This window comes from Ceratotherium simum, chromosome 19 (assembly GCF_057802395.1).
Source record: "Ceratotherium simum simum isolate JZ-2026a chromosome 19, ASM5780239v1, whole genome shotgun sequence".
Lineage (NCBI taxonomy): Eukaryota > Metazoa > Chordata > Mammalia > Perissodactyla > Rhinocerotidae > Ceratotherium > Ceratotherium simum.
The window spans coordinates 22,993,300-23,015,813 of NC_141918.1; the positions used below are offsets into that span (position 1 = coordinate 22,993,300).

Sequence of the window (22,514 nt, forward strand, 5' to 3'; positions counted from 1 at the left end):
TGAAATAAATTAAAATATACAGTATATAAAAATCTGTGGGCATAGCTAAAGCAGTCCTTAGAGGGAAATTTATAGCACTAAATATTCATATTAGAAAAGAGGAAAGGTCTCAAGTCAACAATCTAAGTTTCTGCCTCGACAAACTAGAAAAAGGAGAGCAAAATAAACCCAAAGCAAGCAGAGGGAGTAGAAATCAATGACATTTAAAACAAAACAAAATAGAGAAAATAAATCCAACCAAAAGTTACTTCCTTGCAAAAATCAATAAAATTGATAAACCTCTAGCAAGGCTGACAAAAAAACCCCAAAACCCTAGATTACCAATATCAGGAATTAAAGAGGAGACATCACTACAGACCCAACAGATATTAAAAGAATGATAAAGAGAATACTACAAACAATTCTACACAAAGAAATTCTACAAGTTAGACAAAATAGACTAATTCCATGAAAATCACAAACTACCAAAACTCATGCTAGATGAAGTAAGTAGCCTGAATAGTCCTATAACTAATAAAAAAATTGAATTCATAGCTAAAACCTCCTGAAAAATAAATCTCCAGGCTCAGATAGCCTCACTGGTGAATTCCAACAAACACTTAAAAGAAGAAAAAACAATCAATTCTACCTAATGTCTTCCAAAAAATAGAAGAGTGAGGAACATTTCCCAACCCATTTTATGAAGCCAGCATTACTTTGAAACAAAAACCAGACAAAGATGGTACAACTAAGAGAACCACAGACAAATTTCTCTCATAAACAGACATAAAAATTCTCAACTATTAGTAAATAGAACCCAGCAACATATAAAAAGAATAATACAGCACAACCAAGTGAGATTTATTCCAACTATGCCACACTAGTTCAATATTAGAAAATCAATCAATGTAATCTACCATATTAACTATCAAAAGAAGAAAAGCCACAAAATCTTATTGATTGATGTGGGCAAAACATCTGACAAAATCCACACTCACTTAAGATTAAAAACTCTCAGCAAACTAAGAATAGAAGAGAAATTCTTCAATCTGATAAAGCATACATAAAAATCCTATAGTTCACATAGTACTTAATGGTGAAAAACGAAGTGCTTTACTCCTAAAATCAGGACCAAGGTGAGAATGCAGTCTCATGACTCCTGTTCAACGTACTACTTAAAATCTTAGCCAATGCAATATGGCAAGAAAAGGAAATAAAAGGCATACCAAATGGAAAGGAAGAAATTAAACTGTCCCTATTTGCAGATGACATGATTGTCTATGTAGAAAATCCCAAGGAATCTTGAAAAAAAAAAAAGCTCCGGGAACTAATAAATGAGTTAAGCAAGGTCACAGATTATAAGGTCAACACACACAAAAGTCAATTGTTTCTATATACTAGCAATGAACAAATGGAAGGCAAAATTCAAAATGCTATATCATGTAAAATCAGTCCAAAAGAGAATGAAATATTTCCATTGTTGTATAAATCTAACAAAACACGTACAGGGTCTGTATGCTGAAAATTTATATAAAACGCTGATAAAAGAAATCAAAGGCAACCTAATAAATGGTGACACATACTGTATTAATGGATTGGAAGACTCAACATCAATTCTTCCCAAATTGATCTATACGTTTAACACAATTTCTACTAAAATCCCAACAGCCTTTTTCTCATAGATATAGACAAGCTGATTCTACAATTTACTTGAAGAGGCAAAAGAAACAGAATAGCTAAAACAATATTGAAAAGAAGAATAAAACTGCAGGAATCACAATACCTAATTTTAAGACTTACCATAGAGCTATAGTAATCAAGACAGTGTGGTATTGGAGGAGGGACAGACGCAAACATCAACGCAAGAGAAGAGAGTCCAGAGACAGTTAAAAAAAGTTCACCCAACTGATTTTTTGACAACAGTGCAAACGCAGTTCAATGGAGGAAAAATAGTCTTTTCAATAAATGGTGTTGAAACAACTGGACGTCATAGACAACAAAGAAAACTTCAATCTAAATCTCATGTCTTACACAAAAATGAACTCAAAATGGATCACTGATTTAAATGCAAAACTATAAAACTTTTAGAAGAAAATACAGTAGACAATCTTCATGACTTAAGAGTTAGGGATAGAGTTCTTACATGTGACATCAAAAGCACAATCCATAAAAGAAAATGTTGATTAAACTGGACTTAATCAAAATTAAAAACTTTTGCTCTGCAAAACGTCCTGTTAAGAAAAAGACAAGACAAGTCACAGACTGGGAAATATTTGCAAAACACATACCCCACAAAGAACTTATATCTGGAATACAAAAGGATATTCTTTAAACTCAACAGTAAAAAACACACAAAAAATCAACTCCCACACACAAAAAACAAGCAATCCAACTATAAAGTGAGTGTGGGTATTATAAAATGGATATAAAAAGACATGAATGGACATTTCATCAAAGAGGATATACAGATGTAAATAAGCACATGAGATATTAAATATCAATAGCCATTAGAGAAATGCAAATGAGAGCCAGTACATACCTATTGAATTGGCTAAAATTTAACCATCCTGACATTACCAAGTGTGGAGCAGGATACAAAGCAACTAGATCTCTTACATATCGCTGACGGGAATGTAAAATGGCCCAGATACTATGGAAAGAGTTTATCAATTTCCAATAAAGTTAAACATACACCTATCACACAACCCAGCAATTGCATTCCTGGCATTTATCCTAGAGAAGTGAAAACTTATGTCCACACAAAAACCTGCACATAAATGTTCATAGCAGCTTTATTCAGAATACTCCCAAACTGGAAACAAGCAAAATATCCTACAATAGGTGAACGGTTAAACAAACTGTGGTATATCCATACCATGAAATACTACTCAGAAATCAAAAGGAATGAACTATTGATACACATAACAATTTGGGTGAATTTCAAGGGTATTTATACTGAGTGGGGGAAAAATAATTTCAAAAGGTACATACAATTCCATTTATATAACACTCTTGAAACGGCAAATTATAGCAATGGAGAACAGATCCAGTGATTGCCAAGGTTGGAGGTAGGGTCTGATTATAAAGGAGTAGTATCAGGAAATTTCTTTATGATTATAGAACAGTTCCATATCCTGATTGTGGTGGTTATTACACAAATCTCTACATGTGGTAACACACACACACAAAATGTGTGCATGTAAGGTGGTGAAATCTAAATAAGGTCTACAGTTTAGTTAATAGTATCATACTAACGTCAATTTCCTGGCTTTGACAATGTATTATGGTTAGGTAGGATATCACTGAGGAACTGAGTGAAGGGCATATGGAAATTCTCTGTACTATTTTTTGCAACTCCTTGTGAGTCTTAAATTATTTCAAAATAAAAAATTTTTTAAAAATAAAAAGGACAGGGCCGGCCCCGTGGCTTAGCGGTTAAGTGCGCACGCTCTGCTACTGGCGGTCCAGGTTCGGATCCCGGGCACGCACCATCGCACTGCTCCTCTGGCCATGCTGAGGCGGCGTCCCACATACAGCAACTAGAAGGATGTGCAACTATGACATACAACTATCTACTGGGGCTTTGGGGGGGAAAAAAAAAAAGGAGGAGGACTGGCAATAGATGTTAGCTCAGAGCTGGTCTTCCTCAGCAAAATGAGGAGGATTAGCACGGATGTTAGTTCAGGGCTGATCTTCCTCACAAAAAATAAATAAATAAATAAATAAATAGGACAAAAGGGTACACTACAAACTACCTCTCCTACCCCTGACTCTAGCTATCCAGTTGCCCTTGCCGGAGGCAACCAATGTTACTAGATCTGTATGCAAGCTGCCAGGGATATTTTATACATACAAATCTTTTTTGTGTATCGATTTCTCTTATTTTATACAAAATGTACCACAATATACACATTTTTCCACACCTTGCTTTTTCCACCTATCAATGTATCTTGGAGATTTTTTCATAACAGAGTATAAAACACTTCTTTTGGGGGGGACGGGGGTTGCATGGTAATCCATTGTATGGTTATCTCATAATTTATTTAAGCAGTCCTCTATTAATGGACATTTATTTCTAATTTTTTTGCTATTCCAAAAACATAACATTGAATTACATAGGTAATTTCACATATTTTTGAGAGTACCCATAGGTAAAATCCCAAGAATTGTTGTGTCAAAGGACATGTGCATTTATAAATTTGTAATTGCCACTCCTAGATTTTGAACCAATTTGCAATCCCATGGGTACTATAGGGGAGTTTCAGGTGCTAGTTTCCCCACACTGATAATACATTGATAGTCACCCATGCAATGTATTATCAAACGTTTTTATCTTTGCTAATCCAGTAGTTAAAAATGGTATCTCTGTAACTTTAATTTATCATGAGTGAGGCTGTGTCCTTTCTTAAGTTTAATGGTGCTATGGTCTGAATGTTTGTGCCCCCCCAAATTCATATGTTAAAATCCTAACCCCTAAGGTGATGGTATTAGGAATGGGGCCTTTGGGAGGTGATTAGGTCACGAAGGTGGAGCCCTCGTGAGTGGGTTTAGTGTCCTTATAAAAGAGAAGCCAGAGAGCTAGCTCACCCCTTCTACCATGTGAGGACACAGCAAGAGTTGCATCTATGAACCAGGAAGTGGGCTCTCACCAGACACGGCACCTTGGACTTCCCAGTCTCCAGAACCGTGAGAAATAAACTTCTGTTGTTTATCAGCCACCCAGTCTGTGGTATTTTGTTATAGTATTTCAAATGGACTAAGACAAATGGTCACTTATATTTCATGCCTTGTCTTTTCATAGTCTCTGAACATTTTTCTCATGAGCTTTGTATGTTTTTAAAATTTTGTTTTATTTTTTAATAGGCTCTTCACAGTCTGCACCAAATCCATTTCAACGTTCTTGGGAAAAAAAAAAGTTTGTGCTTCTAGGCTTTTGCTCATGTCATTCTCTCTTCCACCGTTTCTATCTGTACTACCTTCTAAGGCCCAGTTCAAACATCACCTCCTCTGTGACTTTAGGTAGGTAAATGATATATTATTAGAGAATTATGTAAACTGTGATACATAGCTAAGAATATAAGGTATTATTGTGAAACCGAGCCTCAGAGATTTTAACACAGTCCCTGCTCTCCACGCAGTGATGACCTCTATTGCCCTCTCACCTCCCCTATTTCTGGAAAATTAGTCCCTCAGTCATCAGTATTGCCAGAATTCTCAAGAGCTTTAAAAATCACTTCATTACAACTGACAGAGACTGAGTTTGTATTAACAAATAGGATGTTACCAATTCCTTCTCTACGTTGAATCTGTGATCATTCTGGCATTTGAGATTTTAAAGGAATGGGGGGAAATTTCATTTAATTCATTCAAAAAGTCATGTATCCAGCGCCTAATAGGTACCACGCTGACAGTGAACAAGACCTCTATCCTGCCAGTACCCGAGTTCCAGCAATCATCAATTGTCTGGATTACTCTGAGGCCGCCCTGAGCCTAGCCTTGCCTGCTTCCATGCCACTTTCTACACAGCTGACAAGTGTTACTTCTTAAATACAAGTCTGGTTATGCTGCTCCTTCAGAATTTCCCACTATCCTCAAGATAAAGTCAATCTCATGGAGGTGTACGTGGCCTTTTGTGGACTTGTCATGACCTAAAAAGTCTCCTGTCTCATCCCTTGCCACCCTCCACCCTCATCTCCAGCCTCCATTCACACTCTACTTTTCTTTTTTTTAAAACATTTTTATTTATTTATTTATTTATTTTGTGAGGAAGATCAGCCATGAGCTAACATCTGCCAATCCTCCTCTTTTTGCTGAGGAAGACTGGCCTTGAGCTAACATCCGTGCCCATCTTTCTCCACTTTATGTGGGACGCCGCCACAGCATGGCCTGACAAGCGGTGTGACAGTTTGCGCCTGGGATCCGAACCCGGGCCGCCAGCAGTGGAGCACAGGCACTTAACCGCTACGCCATGGGGCCGGCCCCCGCACTCTGCCTTTCAAGGAACACTTTGCAGTTTCTCAGAAACCTCCTCACAGATACTCAAGCGGTCCCTTAGCCACTCCAACTGCTTCTAAAACTGGCCAACACCTTCAAGACAGCTCTCTAAATACCTTGTTTAAGAAATTTCCCTGATCTCAAATATGTATTAGATACTTCTTCTAGGTTCACTCCCAAAATTTTGAAATATTTATATTGTATTTTTTCTAAATTTCTGATTATAAAAGATACGTTTACTGGGGAAAAAAAAAACTCCAAAAAGTATATAAAGAATAATAAAATGATAGATCACCTACTCCCCCACATATTCACTGCTAAAATTTTGATGTATCTCTATTCTCTATATCTCCATCTGTACGTCTTAGTTCATAATACATACTGATTTGTAACTTACTTTCTTAACATTATATCCTAATCATTTTTCCATGTGGACACATAGTGATTTAAATCATTTTTATTGGCTGCACTATTGTTCACAGTATGAGATTACCAAGCTTTTCAACTCTTTCAGTGGGCCTTTAAGTTTCCCACTTTTTTGTTCATTATATCTTGATCTTAGCTCTATCCTAACATTTTTTAAAGAGACCCTTGTATCATTCATTTAAAAGTTCCCAGTGCCTGACATACAGTATTTGTTAAGTGAGTTTCACGTAAAGGATGAACGTAACTTTCTGGTTAATATTGGGAGTTAAATAATTGTAGAGCCTGGGCCTTGCTTGCTCAGCAAGAGCCCGCAAGCCCACTGCAACCATGTGTCCTTCTGGCTCCCTTCTGGGCAGGACACCCAGCTGCTGGGATGTATAACAATCCAGGCCCTGGCCAGCCCCGATCTTACCTTATCTCACTTGAAGAACATCACATCTTAAAGGGACACAGAGCCCCTCCACGTGAGTTGCTGATCCTGGGAACGCTGGTCGTACCAGGGGCAGCCCCTTGGCAAGCATATAGCCTTTGTGTCCCCTGCCTGTATAAGCAACCCCCTCCCCGCCCGCGGTTGGGGGTGCACATTGCTGTCCAGCCGGCCCCCACTGGACCTCCCTGTAGGTAACTCCCAATAAACCTCTGTCTCGTCCCTGTCTCCGGGTCTTTTCTTTGGTCTCTCTGCAACCTGTCCGGCACTGCTCACCCAACTGGGCGTGCGACCAGACAACTGGCGAGCCAGCCAGGAGACCAAAGAAATCCCCGTGAGTGCCGAGGTTATGGGGGATGGGAAGGGGAAATGGGGGGGGGGGATGCTAGGTTGGCCGATGTCCTCCCTGTGGGGGCCGGTCACCATCATCCTTGATGGATGGGGCCCACTGCGTGAGTACGGGGATGTCCTGAAAATGCCAAAGGGCCTAGGGGAAGTGCTGGGCATGAGAAATGTAGAAAAGAAAAACTCAGAGGCCCAGGTCGTTGCTAGAGCCGTGGGGTGGCCCCTCCTCACTGTGGGATGGCTTGCGACGAAGAGAGGGGAAGTCCTGAGCATGAGAAATGATGAGGAAAAGAAGCCAGAGCCCAGGCGGTAGCCGCAACGGTGGGGTGGCCCCTCCTCACTGCGGCGAAGCTCACAAGAGAAGCTGAGATGGAAGCAAGAGCCAAGGTGAGGCAGCTACAAGAGGAACGGAAGTTAGAAAGAGAGGCTCCACTGGTTCCAGCCAGGACAACGGAGGCGCTGTCGAGTCTGATGAGAAAATAGAGATCCTAGCCTGTCGTTTTGCTAAGATCAAGGGATGACTGATAGAAACGGGAAACAAATCCAGGCAGAAGAGGAGGGAAAGCATCCCAGGGTGGCTTTTGTATCTCTGGGATACGGGGGCAGAAGGCATTTTGCTGTCAGGGTGGAAATGAGCAAAATGGCTTCCTCATTTCTCACCCCACCCTGTGGCAACGCCTCTATAGCGCCACCCGGTGGACAAAACCCCCCTGGTGTTGCCTTGTTCCATTACATTGATGATGTCATGTTAACCTCTGAGTCTTTTCCAGACCTCCAGGAAGCCTCCCGCTCCCTTGTCACAGTGAACGACAACAAAGTGCAAGGGCCTGGGTTGTCTGTCAAATACTTGGGTGTTGTGTGGTCGGGTAAGACAAAAGTGGTTCCTGCTGCTGTGATAGATAAGACACAAGCTGTCTAATCCTCTTTATAAGTTGGTGCGAAAGGGTGTCATCTGGGACTGGGGGACTACAGAGCAGGAGGCCTTCACCCAAGCCGAAGCAGCAGTGAAACCAATCCAGTCCTTGGGTGTTTTAACACAAGGACAACCATGCGAATTGGACACTTCCAGTTACCCAGAGGGGTTCGGGTGGGGTCTCTGGCAGAAGCGAGGCAATAAACAAGTGCCCCTTGGCTTCCAATCCCAATTGTGCAAAGGGGCTGAAAACCAGTATAGCGCCCTGAAACAACTGTGTTCTGCTTACCCGGCCCTCCAGCAGGTGGAGCCCATAACCTGTTCCCTGCTGATCATAGTCCCTACTCATCTGACCATTGTGGGGTGGCTGCAGGACACTTCCCAAAAGCCCCACTAGGGAAGAGCCCAAACACAGACATTGGCAAAGTGGCACACATACTTACAACAACGAGGGACCCTGACCAGTAGTCCCCTAAGTGCAGAACTGCACGCCATCCTGGGACCAGTAACATACACCACAGAAGAAACCACCCCCTTAGACGAGGTGCCCATGCCTGAAACCCTGCCAAATGTATGGGAACGAGAAGGACCAATCCCGGCAGAGGCCTGGTACACAGATAGCTCCGCAAGGGGCAACTCCCCCAGTGGACAGCAGTGGCCATCCAGCCTTTGACCGACAGCACGTGGTTGGACTCTGGCTCTGGGTACAGTAGTCGATGGACCGAATTGAGGGCCGCCTGGATGGCTGACTCGTGAGCCTGATCCAGTACGTCTGTGCGTGGACAGCTGGGCAGTCTGTAAAGGGCTCACTCGGTGGATGGCACAATGGGTATAACAAAAGTGGACTATTAATGGTTGCCCATTGTTGGGGGCAGAACTCTGGGATGATATCCGGCAGCGCATCCAGGGAATGATGATAACAGTATACCATGTGTCTGCACATAAGGCGACAACACCGCCGGGAAACCAACAAGCAGACAAATTAGCTCGGATTCATCTGGAAGAAGTACCAGCCGAAAGAATGGCAGAATGGCTACACAAAAAGACTGGACACAAAAAACAAAGGACCTTGTGGGCTACTGCCAAGGCCTGTGGCCTCCCCCTATGCTATGCTGATATGGTACAGGGCTGTCAGATGTGCCCTTCTTGTTCGTTGTAAAGACCCTGGGCCATTCTCTGGGACACAGGCCAAGTTGCCAGAGGCAAGCAGCCTGCTCAACGCTGGCAGGGGGACTACATCCGCCCTTGCCTCTTTCTGATGGCTGCTGGTATGCCCTTACCTGTGTGGACATGTATACACGACTGCTACAGGCATACCCAGCCAGAGGGCCACACAAAAGACCACCATAAGAGGCCTGGAACACCTCTGCACCACATACAGTGTTCTCATGGACATTGACAGTGACCAAGGTATGCACTTTACTGGACACGAGGTACAGACGTGGGCTGATCAAATGGACATACATTGGCATTTTCACCTGCCAAACAACCCCACGTCTGTGGGGCTGGTGGAATGAATGAATGAATGGCTTACTGAAACAACAACTGAGGACAGAAGACAGGACCCTAGCCCACTGGATGAGACGGCTGACAACTGCAATATGTCAACTGAATGAACATGAGAGTGCCCGGCCCAGTGCCTATCAGATGTTGACTCAAGGACCTGATACGACAGCACGTCTACAGACAAGAGCTAGTCAAGGAGAGAAACTACAACCACAGATGGGCACTCAGAACAACTTGCTTTTGCCTCTGCCACGAGAACTCCCTACCAGGACCCACATGGTCACTTGGCCCTGGGACTGGCAGGTGGGGCCCCACTGGTGTGGTCTCTTAGCCCCTTGAGGTACAGGCTTAGAACGCGATATCACAGTAACACCCTTCATTGTGGGGAGGCCACCCAAAACCTCCAAACTTACTAATCCAGGGCCTCCAATTCCCCAAGGTACAGTCATCCTTTCCCTGTGGTGCGTTGTTGTTCCTCCCTTATCCTATATCACTGCAGCCACGTGTCTTGTTGGATGGTCATGACCTCCCTGTTCTAGTTCCCTCTAAACATCTTACTTTCGTCCTTAGGACAACGTCTGCCAACCTTTTCGCTGCTTGGGCACACACCGTTGCTGACATACAAAATCACTCCAACTGCTGGGTATGCCGTGAACTGCCTCTCTCTTCAGCCACAGGGTTACCATGGCGTCCCCAAGCTGCCAGCACCTCTGACGGGAGAGCCCTGCGAGAGTGGAGGAACGCCACCCACTTTCCCATTTCTACTCTCCTCCAGCCAAGTAACCTGTCCTTGCCCTCTTATGCCGCCTCTCGAAAGTATATCTTCCAGCTTGTGCATGAGCAGTGCACTCTGTGTTTGATGGTGTAGGACACTTAACTGCTATACAAATAGAATTAAGAGGTTCTCTTCCCTGGTGCATTTTTTTTTTTTTTAAAGATTTTATTTATTTTATTTTTCCCCCCAAAGCCCCAGTGGATAGTTGTATGTCGTAGCTGCACATCCTTCTAGTTGCTGTATGTGGGACTCGGCCTCAGGATGAACGGAGAAGTGGTGCCTCGATGCGCACCCGGGATCCGAACCCGGGCCACCAGCATCGCAGCGCGCGCACTTAACCACCAAGCCACAGGGCCGGCCTTCTTCCCTGGTGCATTGAATGTCACAATAACTCTGCACCACCAAATGAAAGTATCTCAAAAAATGTGGGGTGGACACCTAAAGCAATGTGTAACCAAACAATCATCATTGCTGCTGGTATGTGGCTGAGAAGACAAAAATAACACCATCAGAGGAGCCTATGCCTCTCCTCAGGGGTGGTTGTGGGCTTGTGGCGCTCATGGCTGGCCTTATCTGCCTTATAATTGGACTGGCAGAGGCACATGGGGAGTGCCCCTACATCCCCGCACGCATCCTGTCTTCCCTTCAACAGCTTCCTTCTAATTGGGAGGCAGTCTGTGCACACCATCGTGTGTGATGCGCTGCAGGGTGGTTTTACCCCCTCACTATCTTTTTCCCACCAGCTGCAGCTATTGATGTAGAACGGCAACTGTCTGCCCTAGCGCAACATGTGGCAACAGCTCTAAACAACACTGGACACATGATAACACTTTTGAATGAAGAAACATCCCAAATGAGACGCGTAGTGTTACACAATAGAATGGCTCTGGACATGCTCCCTGCTGCCCAGGGAGGGACCTGTGCTCTCATAAAGTTAGAACGTTGTGTCTATATCCAGAACTATGCTCCTAACATTTCTTCCGCAATGGCCTCCTTATGCACCCATATACAGGCTACTGAAGCCCTGCCCACTGTCCCGGTCTCTGCTTGGATTCAATTCCTCCCCTCAACCTGGTGAAAGGTGTTCTTTGGCATTCTTGCCTTCTTATTATTGACTTTGTTCTCTTGCTGTGCTCTCTATGGCTGTTGTGGTATCTGGTTACAATGCTCCTCTATGCGTCTGGCTCAGGGGACTCCGGGGAAGAATGATGCCATAAGATTGTGAGGGCCATTGGGACACACGGAGGGTGGAGCGTAGGGCCTGGGCCTTGCTTGCTCAGCAAGAGCCCGCAAGCCCATTGCAACCATGTGTCCTTCTGGCTCCCTTCTGGGCAGGACACCCAGCTGCTGGGATTTGTAACAATCCAGGCCCTGGCCAGCCCCGATCTTACCTTATCTCACTTGAAGAACTCCACGTCTTTAAGACACAGAGCCCCCCAAAGTGACCTACTGATCCTGGGAACGCTGGTCGTACCAGGGGCAGCCCCTTGGCAAGCATATAGCTTTTGTGTCCCCTGCCTGTATAACAACCCACTCCCCGCCCGCGGTTGGGGGTGCATATTGCTGCCCAGCCGGCCCCCACTGGACCTCCCTGTAGGTAACTCCCAATAAACCTCTGTCTCCGTCGCCATCTCCGGGTCTTTTCTTCATGTCTCCACAACCTGTCCCACAATGCTCACCCAGCTGCGCGTGCGGCCAGACAACAATCAAACTGGCCTCTACAAGTATCAGATTCAGTGCGTTATTTTCTTGATCCTATTTCCCAATACAGTCTGTTGAGTTAATCTATTAATCAAAATGTAGTACAGCTGCCCTCAATTCTTGCTGAAAAAAGGCAAGCTATGTGTAAACAAAACATAAACACAACGCTATCAGTAACTGCGAGACAGCAGCTGGTGTCCCTCCAAGGGCAAGAGAACAAGCCCACGACCTTGAGACTCGGCAGGCAGAGCGGTCGCCGGCGCCCGACGGAGGAGCGCAACCCGAACGAGACGCAGGCCGCTGGACACACGGCGGCGGCCCGGGCCGCGCCCTCCTCGGCCGGGACCACTCGTCCTCAGCTTTCTCTCCCAGCCTCTGGGAAGCGGACGGGAGTTCCCAGGCCGGGCGGGCGCTCAGCGGACAGCAAGGCCGGGGCCGAAGGTACAGGTCTCGCGCGGACCCCGCGCGGAGCACAGCGACAGCCCACGGCCCTGTCGCGCGCCTGCGCAGAACAGCCGCTGCGCACGGTAGGCTGCGAGCGCGGGACCTCCACACACACTCACCTGCCGACTTGGTTAAGCGAGGACAGTCAGGCCGTGCGTCCCGAGACCCAGACCCAAGCACTGCTAAAAAACGACTCCCGGAAGAGATCAGCTTGCGGCCTCCCCACATGGCGACAGAAAGGATCCTCCTCCTTTCCGGTCCCTCCCGCAAAAGATCCCCAACACAGAGGTTCCGAGATCACTCTTGCACCATTTGGAGCCAGCCTAATCATGGTTGCATTAATAATGGGTTACATATGTGTGGCTCTGGTTACTCTTCACGCTCAACATGTCAAATTGTGCATGCAATTAACTCTAGACTCTGTCAAATTGTGCATGCAATTAACTCCAGACCGTTTCTATTATCATAAACGAACTTCAGGTTCCTCTATTTTGCCTATTCCTATATGACCACCTCAAACCTCGTGGCCAAAGTCGCCATCAATCATGCTACTACTTCACTCTACATGATCTAGCTTTTGGTCCCCTGTAGCTGTAATTACTTCATATTTATAACAGATGTCTCCCAAGGACATTTATACTCCTTGTAAGACACTGGCCCTTAGAATCACAAAAGCATGGATGCACTTCTTCCCTAACAGTAAAATTGCGTCCCCTTTCAAGGCACTCAAATGTCACAGAGGGTCAGAAGTCTAAATTGAAAATTTATTTTCTGCAAGTGACCTGATAATATTCTGGACAGGGCATACATTATGTAGCAGGAGACTTATCACTCAGGCTAGGCATTTAGAGCTAGAATGGCGATCAGTAACATTTTACTTCTAAAGGTATAGAAGCCTTTTCTTGGGTAACAATGACAAATCTCTAAGACAAAAAATCTTTGTACATTTTCAACAGGCAGGGTCAAATTGGTAAAGGGTTCTTTGAATTAGTGAAATTTACTGCTCAGTACTGGTCTTTCACTTATGGTTTCTTAGTAAAATATTGACCTCCTAAGAATGGTTGCAGGCTTTTCAGCTGTTATGTCCTCTTCAGAGCTCCTCTCACGATACATGACCATCTCTCCAACTGAAGGCAGAAAGCTCTGCACAAAAGAACATTTAGCACACGTTACAAATATTTGTTGGAGAGACAGATTCAGGGAGGATGTCAAGTGCAAGTACAATTCAAGTTCTAAGAGCTTTATTTAAATGTACTGTCTTTGAATGTACCACCTCACTAGGTTTCAGTCTTCCCACTACATTCTCAGTTCAACAAAGGCAATCACTGACTTGCCTTAATACCAACAGGAAACAAAAGCCTCTTCCTTACCCACTGGTTTGGCCCAGACAAGCAAAACTAGCTCATAGTATTTTTCTCTACAAATATCAACAAAAGGCTTTGCCAATGACACTTAAACCTGAGTTGTGTTGGAAAGACCAGCAGTTGTAATGTGGTATATCGCAATTGTTGGAGTCATTTCACAGACCATCGCTATGGTCTCACCCATAAACATGTTGTAAAATCGAGTCTACAATTTATTTTGCTATAAAACTAAAAATTTATTTAATATTTTGAAATTCAATTTTGTAATTTTATATAAACTTTTTCTATTCCAGCTAAGTTTTATTCCTTTGAAATAATATGCTACTACATTCAGAGTTTAACTGGTAAGTTTTTGTATTGACAAAATTTCACGTAAACTGCTAACTTAGGATAATTTTATCTTAACTTACCCACATAATCAGAATGTGGCAGATTTAACATGTGTGTTTACAGGAAAACTCTACAGATGACACGATAAGCATTTATAGTATAAATATAACTCCTCACACATGAGTTATTTTAAGGGCTAATAAAAAGCCCATATTCTCATTTGGTTTAGACATTACAATCAAATTCCACTTAAAACTGAAGAACTTAAGGGCTAGAAGTGTTCAAGATCTTAGAGATAATCTAATTCCACCCTTAGACAGTTGAAGAAATTGAGGCCTATTAAATTTGCCCAAAATACATCAAGTAGCAGAGCCAGGATGATCCAATGAATCTAATACTATTTCCATCAAAACATGCTTAGCACATTTTAGAAAGTTCCATAAATTAAAACAGATTTTAATGTAAAGAAACAGTTTAAATGTAAAGGTTTCCATAGGACACTATTACAGGGACTTTGGACCTTATAAAATTCCTATGTAAAAATTCCCACATAAAATAAAAAATCTCATCTACTAATTAATTACATTTCATGTGTTTCTTTGAGGAAACAATAACTCAGACACTAAAAATAGACTATGTTTGGGAAGTTCACCTACTGTGTATTATACCATTAAAAACAGATTCTAAAAAAGACATTTTAAAATGGCAGAAAACATATACACTGAGATTCCACACCAATCTTTATTTATATTTTGGGGCCTGAAACAAATCTTATAATTACCTCTTCCAAATTACATTTTATTCTCTTAATGGTGTGGTTTAACCCCATTCCACAAAAACAAGTATGATTAATACACTAGATATATTTTAAAAGAGAACCTCTTAAGACAATTTTTAATAACCAATTAAGTCCAATGATTGTCTCAAAAACTGAATCTATTAATTTTCTGGTGGTGTCATTTTTGAAAAAATTTCATAACCAAATTATACATCTAATTAATTTATGTGTGAGTCTTAGCATTCATATCCCAAATCATGGATCTCTATTTTATAAAACTTTACCACTCAGACATACTTCATTACATGTCAGTGAAATGATAAATTCTCTAAATTATCCATAAAAATCTGAAAAAACTCAAATATCTAATTATAACACTGATGTATCTACTAATAATCATATACATCATGATGGTGTTTTAAAAAAATATCTACAGATTTAAATGATAAGAAGCTTGCATATTATGGCAGAGTAAATAAAACTATCAACTACTACTTTTGGCTCTAGTTCATATCTTGCCCAAAAATGTGCATAACATAGCCAGCAGAACTTTTCTGTAGAATTTTATTTTGAAAATATTATTTCACTTGAAGATTGATCTAAAAAACATTTTAAGATATGAAAATGTTATACAACTTATCTATTACAAATCAACCAGATAATTAATTCTGTAATTAGGTACACTGTGTTAGCTCACCTACATAAAAAATATTGCACATTTTCTTTTATTTTGTCACCAGATGTGACTGATGTCTAAACTATATAGAATTCCAAACTATTTAAAAGTTATTCTGCGAAATGTCAACTTTATGAATATCAGAACTAAATGCACTGTAAAACAACCATTTTGGTAAACATGCATTTATTCACAGTTGATTTATTTCCTCTAGATAAATGCATAACTGCTCAAAATTATTTAAGAACCTATGTAGAGGTACAAGAGCACACTATACAAATCTGTTTCTACCTTCATTTTGAGGAAACACTGACCTTGGCAAAAATTTGGCTTATTTTAAAATGAACTATTGCTGGTAAGAAGGCATACTTTAAAACTTTTGTGTGACCTGCACCTGCTCTTTTCTTTTTAAAGTAAAATTTAAAAGCATTTGTTTTAGAGATTTATCTATCGCGGTATAAGTGAATAATCATATAAAAACAGACCCTGAAAGCAGCTGAGCATTTAAATGCCCGCAGAGCCTCATTTTACTCTTAAGTTATGACTGCCTTAAACTGCTAGACCACTCACTGATCATAATCTTAAGAAACTTGACAAAACCAGACCATTTTAATGTTATGAAATTGACAAACCTGCATAACAGCATTCCTCCACTGAGCTGAGGTCATGTTATACTTTAAAAATATAAATAAATACATTGAACTGAGTCTTATTTCTATAATAACCCCAAAGTGTTTAAAATATGCTTCTAAAACAAAAGTGGGTAACTGCAGAATATAGTTCCAGACTTGACTATTAGTGTCAAACACAGTCCTTCCTTACAAATAACTAATGGTGCACTGGCTTGATTGATTCCAGCAATTTCATTTTACAGGAGTGAACTATGCTTTATACACACACAGAATATATTACTTGAAAATCCCCAAAATAGGAAGAAAAGTTTAGAAAGTTGTCAAATGCTTCTAAATGAAAAGTAAAGGTCTATTTCTGGCCCTCTTCCACACCCTTAAAGTTGGAATTTGACAAAAATCCATGGGTACAATTTACAAACTTTGACAAACTATTAACTTAAAAGCATTTTCTTTGGGGCAGATGAGAGGAAATACCTTTAAAATCTGTTATACAAAGCTCCAGCTGCCGTTTTATAAAAGTACGTTCCTTAGATTAAAATCATAAAATTAAGGTGCAAGAGGTTAACAAAAATGAACTAAAGAGCTTTATTGACATCACAGTACATTCAAAAGTAATTTTAAGAACATTACAGCTGAAAGAGAATGGCGTGTTTATAGTCTTATGCACTATTTTTTGAAAAAATGTAATACAAAGAAATCCTATTAAGTAACTTGGAGCAGCATTTGGAAAAAGTACACCTATTTACAGATTAAAAAAAAAAAAAAGATTCTGGTTTCACCTACACAGCCACAATGTGCCTCTATAATGAGACAAGCCCTTAAAACTCATGGAATTTTTTAAACATCATGGCATTCTTGCCACATCATTCCTCAGCGTTTACGACGGGGAGGGGTTGTTGATCTGAAAAAAAGGGAAAAGACAAAATTTAAAAATAAAAATGTATTTTAAACTAAAGAATCTGCAATTTTTAAATAAATAATATTATATAGGATTTCTAAAATTACTTAAGACTATGATCATTTATCAAGTACCAAACTGAGTTTATTAAAGAGAGAGAGAGAAAGGACACTTTCAACTTTGAATAAATTCAGTCAAATTTTTTAAAAAATCAGACAAAATACTTTAAAAAGTATACTACCTTGATCGGGACTTAGACTTGTGTTTGCGGCTTGCCTTCTTACCAGACCTTTGAGATTTCTCCACGGATCGCGATCGACTATGTTTAGGCTTCTTAGCCTTCTTTTCTTTGCTACTTCCTGGAGATTCAGAACTGCTCCTTCCACTAGAATCAGAGCCTGAATGTTTTTTACTATCTTTGGTAGTACTTTTCTTACTATCCTGTCTAGAATCATGTCTGATGATTTTAACAGATATAGAACCACTCCTAGAGAATGTTCTTTCACTTTCTCGTTTCCTTTTTAACCTATCATCCTGACTACTGAACTTAAAATCTTTTTCTTCCCTTTTTTGTTTCTCTTTTCTTTTATCCTGTTCACGCTCCCTTTCTTTGTCTTTCTTTTTCCTATCTTTATCTATACTTCGACTCCTTTCCTTTTTCCTCTCTTGTTCTTTAGCCTCACCTTTGTGCTTATGACTGCTCCCACTAAGACTTCCACGTTGATCGTCAATTTTACGCCTATCTCGACTCCTACTGCGACTGGACCGATTGGTTCGCCTATCCCTTGAGCGACTTCTACTTCTACGTCTCTCTCGGGAAGGACTCCGATTTCTTCTTCTTTCTCTTTCAATGCTATTTCTATTGGATCTCCTCCTATCTCTAATCTTTACTCTAGCCCTATTACTCTCTATTTTAATTCTACGAGAGTAACTTCTACTCCTACTACGTCTAGCTTTAATTGTTGGAGATCTACTCCTACTATGTCTCTTTTTCCTTTTAGGAGAAGAAGATCGAGAAGAAGTGCGACTACTCCCTGAGCTAGAACTGTATGAAGAGCTAGAGACAGTACTACTAGTACTACTAGTTCTGCTATTGCTACTGGAACTACCACTACTAGAACTTCCTGATCTACTCCTTCCTTGTTTCTCTTTTTCTTTATGCTCTTTTTTTGGTTCTAAAACTGACGTAGTTTCATTTGGAGTTCTTTTCTTTTCATTAACCACATCACCGTCTGCTTCTCTTCCTTCTAGTAGTGATAAACTATTTTGCTCTTTATGGATAAATTCATTCATCTCTTTTGTAACCCTTTCTGTTTGTTGCTTTTCTTCTGAAACAGAAAAAGACAAAAATACTAAGAAAAGTCAAATGTAAGATGCAAAAACTCCCATACTACTAAATTTCAAGCTACCAGACTATAACAATAGAGCAGCACTGTTTAATAGAAATAGAATGTACGCCACACAAGCAATTCAAAATTTTCTAGTAGCTACCTTAAAAAAATAAAAAGAAACCAGTGAAATTAATTTTAATATTTTATTAACCCACTATATCAAAAATTCTGCCTTTTTTCCCCCATGTAAAGTCTCTGAAATCTAGTGTGTATTTTACACCTATAGCACATCTCAATTTGGGCTAGCTAGACTTCAAATGCTCAATAGCTACATGTAGTTAGCTACCCTCCTGGACAGTACAGCAATAGAGTATCAAAGTGTAGAGGTATATGTGAAGAGAATAAGAAGAGGTTTCCCTTTTGTCCAATCAGGCAACTTAAAGGTAAATAAGTAACTTATAGGGAAATTTTAACTGCTAAACTTTTAATAATTACCTTTCAAATTGTCCAAATAATATTTTTCAAAAAATAAATTTTGAATAAATATTCTCCTTCATTATTCCTAGTATCATTATGTAAACTGTTAAGAACTGTACTCATGTACAGTATTTTACATAAAAAAACTTCTAAAAAGTCTTCTTTCTATTATACTTAAATATGCTAGCTACAAATTAAATATTCCAGCTGCCAATTACTTTTCAATACTTTTAAAAATATATATCCCCCATTTCAAAAGTCTTCTTTTTCATTTTAAGAACTTAAACAAGAAATAAATACACTAAATAACTTATAGCCACTGAAATTAACGTTTCCCAAAAGAAAACAAAACATAAGTTTGTCTTTTATAAACTACATATGTAGACTATACAAATAATTTTGATTTTAAGTTTGATAAAAATTGCAAATGAGCCCAAAACCTTAGTTTCAGTTACATCACATTATTTATGATCTAGCCTCAATTTTATCCTCTGATATTTTTATGTTGGTTGAAATATAAAAAGAAATACAAACAAAACTGGACAAAAATTAAGTCTGAAGGATGTACCTTCCATCTGTTTATCATGTAACAGCTGCTGTTCTTTCTCTTTTCTCCAAAAAGCTTCCTGTTTTTGCCGGATTCGGTGCCGTAATTCCTCATCATCAGTGTCAGATGACTCAGAGCCTCTGTCACTCCTCTCGTCTTCACTGTCTCCTGATCCATAACCACCCAGTCCACCTGTGTGCATAAAGCCCAGTCTATCATATGGAAAAATTATTCTGTGCCCTAAAAACTTTTTAAGGTCCGAGAAGAAAGCTCATTTCTTTTTTCATTGCCTTTTCTGGGAAGGATATGTTTATTCGGGGTGGGGAGGAGCATAAATTCCAACACTTAAGGAGTTTATAGAACCCTCATGGAAACTGATACCTAGTATCTTATTCTTTCCGGAATATTTCATATATTTCTCACCATAAAGGAATCATGATAATGGTTTTGCTTTACTGTCCATGCTAACCAACAAACCTTTTAACAGGACAGTAAAGCCTCACTAAAGCATAATCAACACAACTACCTTAAAAACATTTATGATGATCTTGAAAATTATTTCTAAAATTAACTCTTTCATTATTCAAAGCTTAGAAATCCCAGGTAGTATGCTAAGTATTTTTTCCCAAAAAAAATGAGAATACTGTAATTCTCACTGGTACAGAAATGGTATCGTGCCAAAACTACTCCCCACCCTGAAGTGATCTAAATAGTAGCCATAATAAAATCACACAGGCATTTGGTTCTACCCATTTCTGTTGATCCTCACAAAGACTAATTTGAAATGAAGAAGTGAAAAAGGCAAATTCAAGCTTTTATATATTTGATAAGATATCATGCAAACAGCAAATTATGAACACATCACTACTACTACAGTATGTAAGATAAACCCTTTCCTCTATGCTAAAACTTGACTTCCTGCAACACAATCTAAATATAGATCCTTGAAAGCATCAGTGGACAACTTCTTCCCTGAGGCATGTATGCAATAATTTTGAAAGTGAGCTTAAGTACTATCATGGCTAAATTACGAACTATTACAACTTGCTCCAATAAACTATGAATTAGTCACCATATTTATAATAATCCCACTGTGAATGCTTTAGTCAAAAAAATAAGCAAACCTATTAGAGATTGGTAAAACCCTAAGACCTAGGTTTTATAAACTGAGTAGGAATAGTACAGTTTCAAAATAGAACACGTAGAGAGACAAGGTAAGTGTGATTTCCCTTTAAGGCCCTCTCACAAATAAGGAGAACACTTACCGAGTCCAGTGAGGGAAGCCAGTGCACTGGACTGTGCCAGCTGTTTTGCAGGAGCTTTGTATCACATCAACAACAGGAACAACATGTTAACACAAATAGCCACGATTTCATAGTCATGAGAGTCTATGGTATTGTTAAATCTACTACTATTGCTGCTTTTTGGGGAGAGAAGAAACATTAAAAACATAACATTCATTTTAAACCAGTAGCATGTCTGGCCTTGAAATTATAATTCTGATGTGAGCTGAAATTGGTTTATAATGAGGAAAAATGTTGATCAGTACATCAGCATTTTTATTTTTGAAGTATGGCCGTAATTTAAATTTTGCTTTGAATATATTTTTTAAGAGTTACTAAAAATAGGGAGGGTGTGGGGAAGAATTCCTCGATTCTGTAAGAATTATAAGTGACAAAATGTGAAAACTCTGAAGGTTCATAATTCAATTCATTAGTCAAATTAAATTGTATTAGAAGTCATACACCAATACCATGGTATCTATAAAAAAAAAAATCAGGTGAAATAAATTGAACATCAAGAATTTTCCACAATACATTTTATAGAACAACAGCAATAACTGCTAATTTGTGCTCAGGTAGCTTGGATAAAACAAAAGTATTTTTATAGTTTTAATATGATGTCTACAAATCTAACCTTTCCCAAAGAGTTAAACATGCAAGAAGAGAATATTCAAATCTTTGCTAATAATTCAACAAGGACAACAAAAAGTCCAAGATAGCCACCAAAACCAAAACACCCCCAGGAAAACAAAACCAAGAACACCGACAATATACCTTTTGTTGCTTTCCGATGTGCATCTTTGGCTACATAATATATTTCTTCATCCGTGACATCCAGTAGAATTTCAGTCAGAAGCATTTTTGTCAGCAACATCTAAGGAAGGATATTTTATATCTTGTTTCTAATTTAACTATTATAGCTACTAATAGTTTGACATTTTCAAAAAAATTAAAAGGCAAAGTCATTTTATAAAACATTTTTAGGGCCGGCCCCGTGGCACAGCGGTTAAGTGCACGTGCTCCGCTACTGGCGGCCCGGGTTCGGATCCCGGGTGCGCACCGACGCACCGCTTCTCCCGCCATGCTGAGGCCGCGTCCCACATACAGCAACTAGAAGGATGTGCAACCATGACATACAACTATCTACTGGGGCTTTGGGGGAAAAATAAATAAATAAATAAATAAAACATTTTTAGAGATCAGATCAGCCATTCCAAGGAAAAAAATATCTTGAAATTATTCTAAAATATCAAAACTTTAACAAATTTCAAAATCACTGGATTAAAGAAAAAAATATGAATTTACCTGTATAGTAGAGACACTGAATTCTAATTCTAGAGACAAACATTTTCGAAAAAGTCCCTAGTAATAAAAATTTCCATAGGTGTTTTAAGTTCAAAGGAGTATACCCCTTCATTTAATAATATTACTAGTAAGCAGCACAACAGTAGTTCCTTAAGTCATTTAGGAACTTACATTAACCCAGCTCAAGGTAAAATTTGAGGGGAAAAAAAAAACAAGGAAAAATAATGAAAAAGTAGTTATTCCATTCTGTCAGATGAAGTCCTTATTTTCTTGACCATTGTAATATAGAGTACAATAGACATAAGAGCTGGACTGGTTTGGCTACCAAGAGCTGTTTCAAACGTGGACTAGCAGCTAGTCCCTTAGCCTCTCTGGTTTCCACA

General features: G+C 40.0%; 2 protein-coding genes across 10 annotated transcripts in view; both read right to left on the reverse strand.

Moving 5' to 3' along the window:
* Positions 1 to 13,623, reverse strand: part of COQ3 (coenzyme Q3, methyltransferase) — a 25,912-nt gene extending 12,289 nt beyond the window's left edge. For 3 of the 5 annotated variants that reach the window (XM_004422145.3, XM_087443916.1, XM_087443917.1), the window contains exon 1: positions 12,630 to 13,550. In XM_004422145.3, coding sequence (XP_004422202.2) covers positions 12,630 to 12,738 — 109 coding nt within the window. In that variant the 5' untranslated portion in view covers positions 12,739 to 13,550. The other 2 variants (XM_087443915.1, XM_087443914.1) reach the window with 2 other exon arrangements.
* The window catches only part of PNISR (PNN interacting serine and arginine rich protein), a 25,883-nt gene continuing 16,938 nt past the window's right edge, over positions 13,570 to 22,514 (reverse strand). For 3 of the 5 annotated variants that reach the window (XM_014781127.2, XM_087443911.1, XM_087443912.1), the window contains 5 exons: positions 21,601 to 21,700; positions 20,809 to 20,862; positions 19,565 to 19,735; positions 17,430 to 18,516; positions 16,852 to 17,191 (listed from right to left, as the gene is read on the reverse strand). In XM_014781127.2, coding sequence (XP_014636613.1) covers positions 17,161 to 17,191; positions 17,430 to 18,516; positions 19,565 to 19,735; positions 20,809 to 20,862; positions 21,601 to 21,700 — 1,443 coding nt within the window. In that variant the 3' untranslated portion in view covers positions 16,852 to 17,160. Of the gene's footprint in view, positions 13,654 to 16,851; positions 17,192 to 17,429; positions 18,517 to 19,564; positions 19,736 to 20,808; positions 20,863 to 21,600; positions 21,701 to 22,514 lie in introns of those variants that run through there. The other 2 variants (XR_015555240.1, XM_087443913.1) reach the window with 2 other exon arrangements.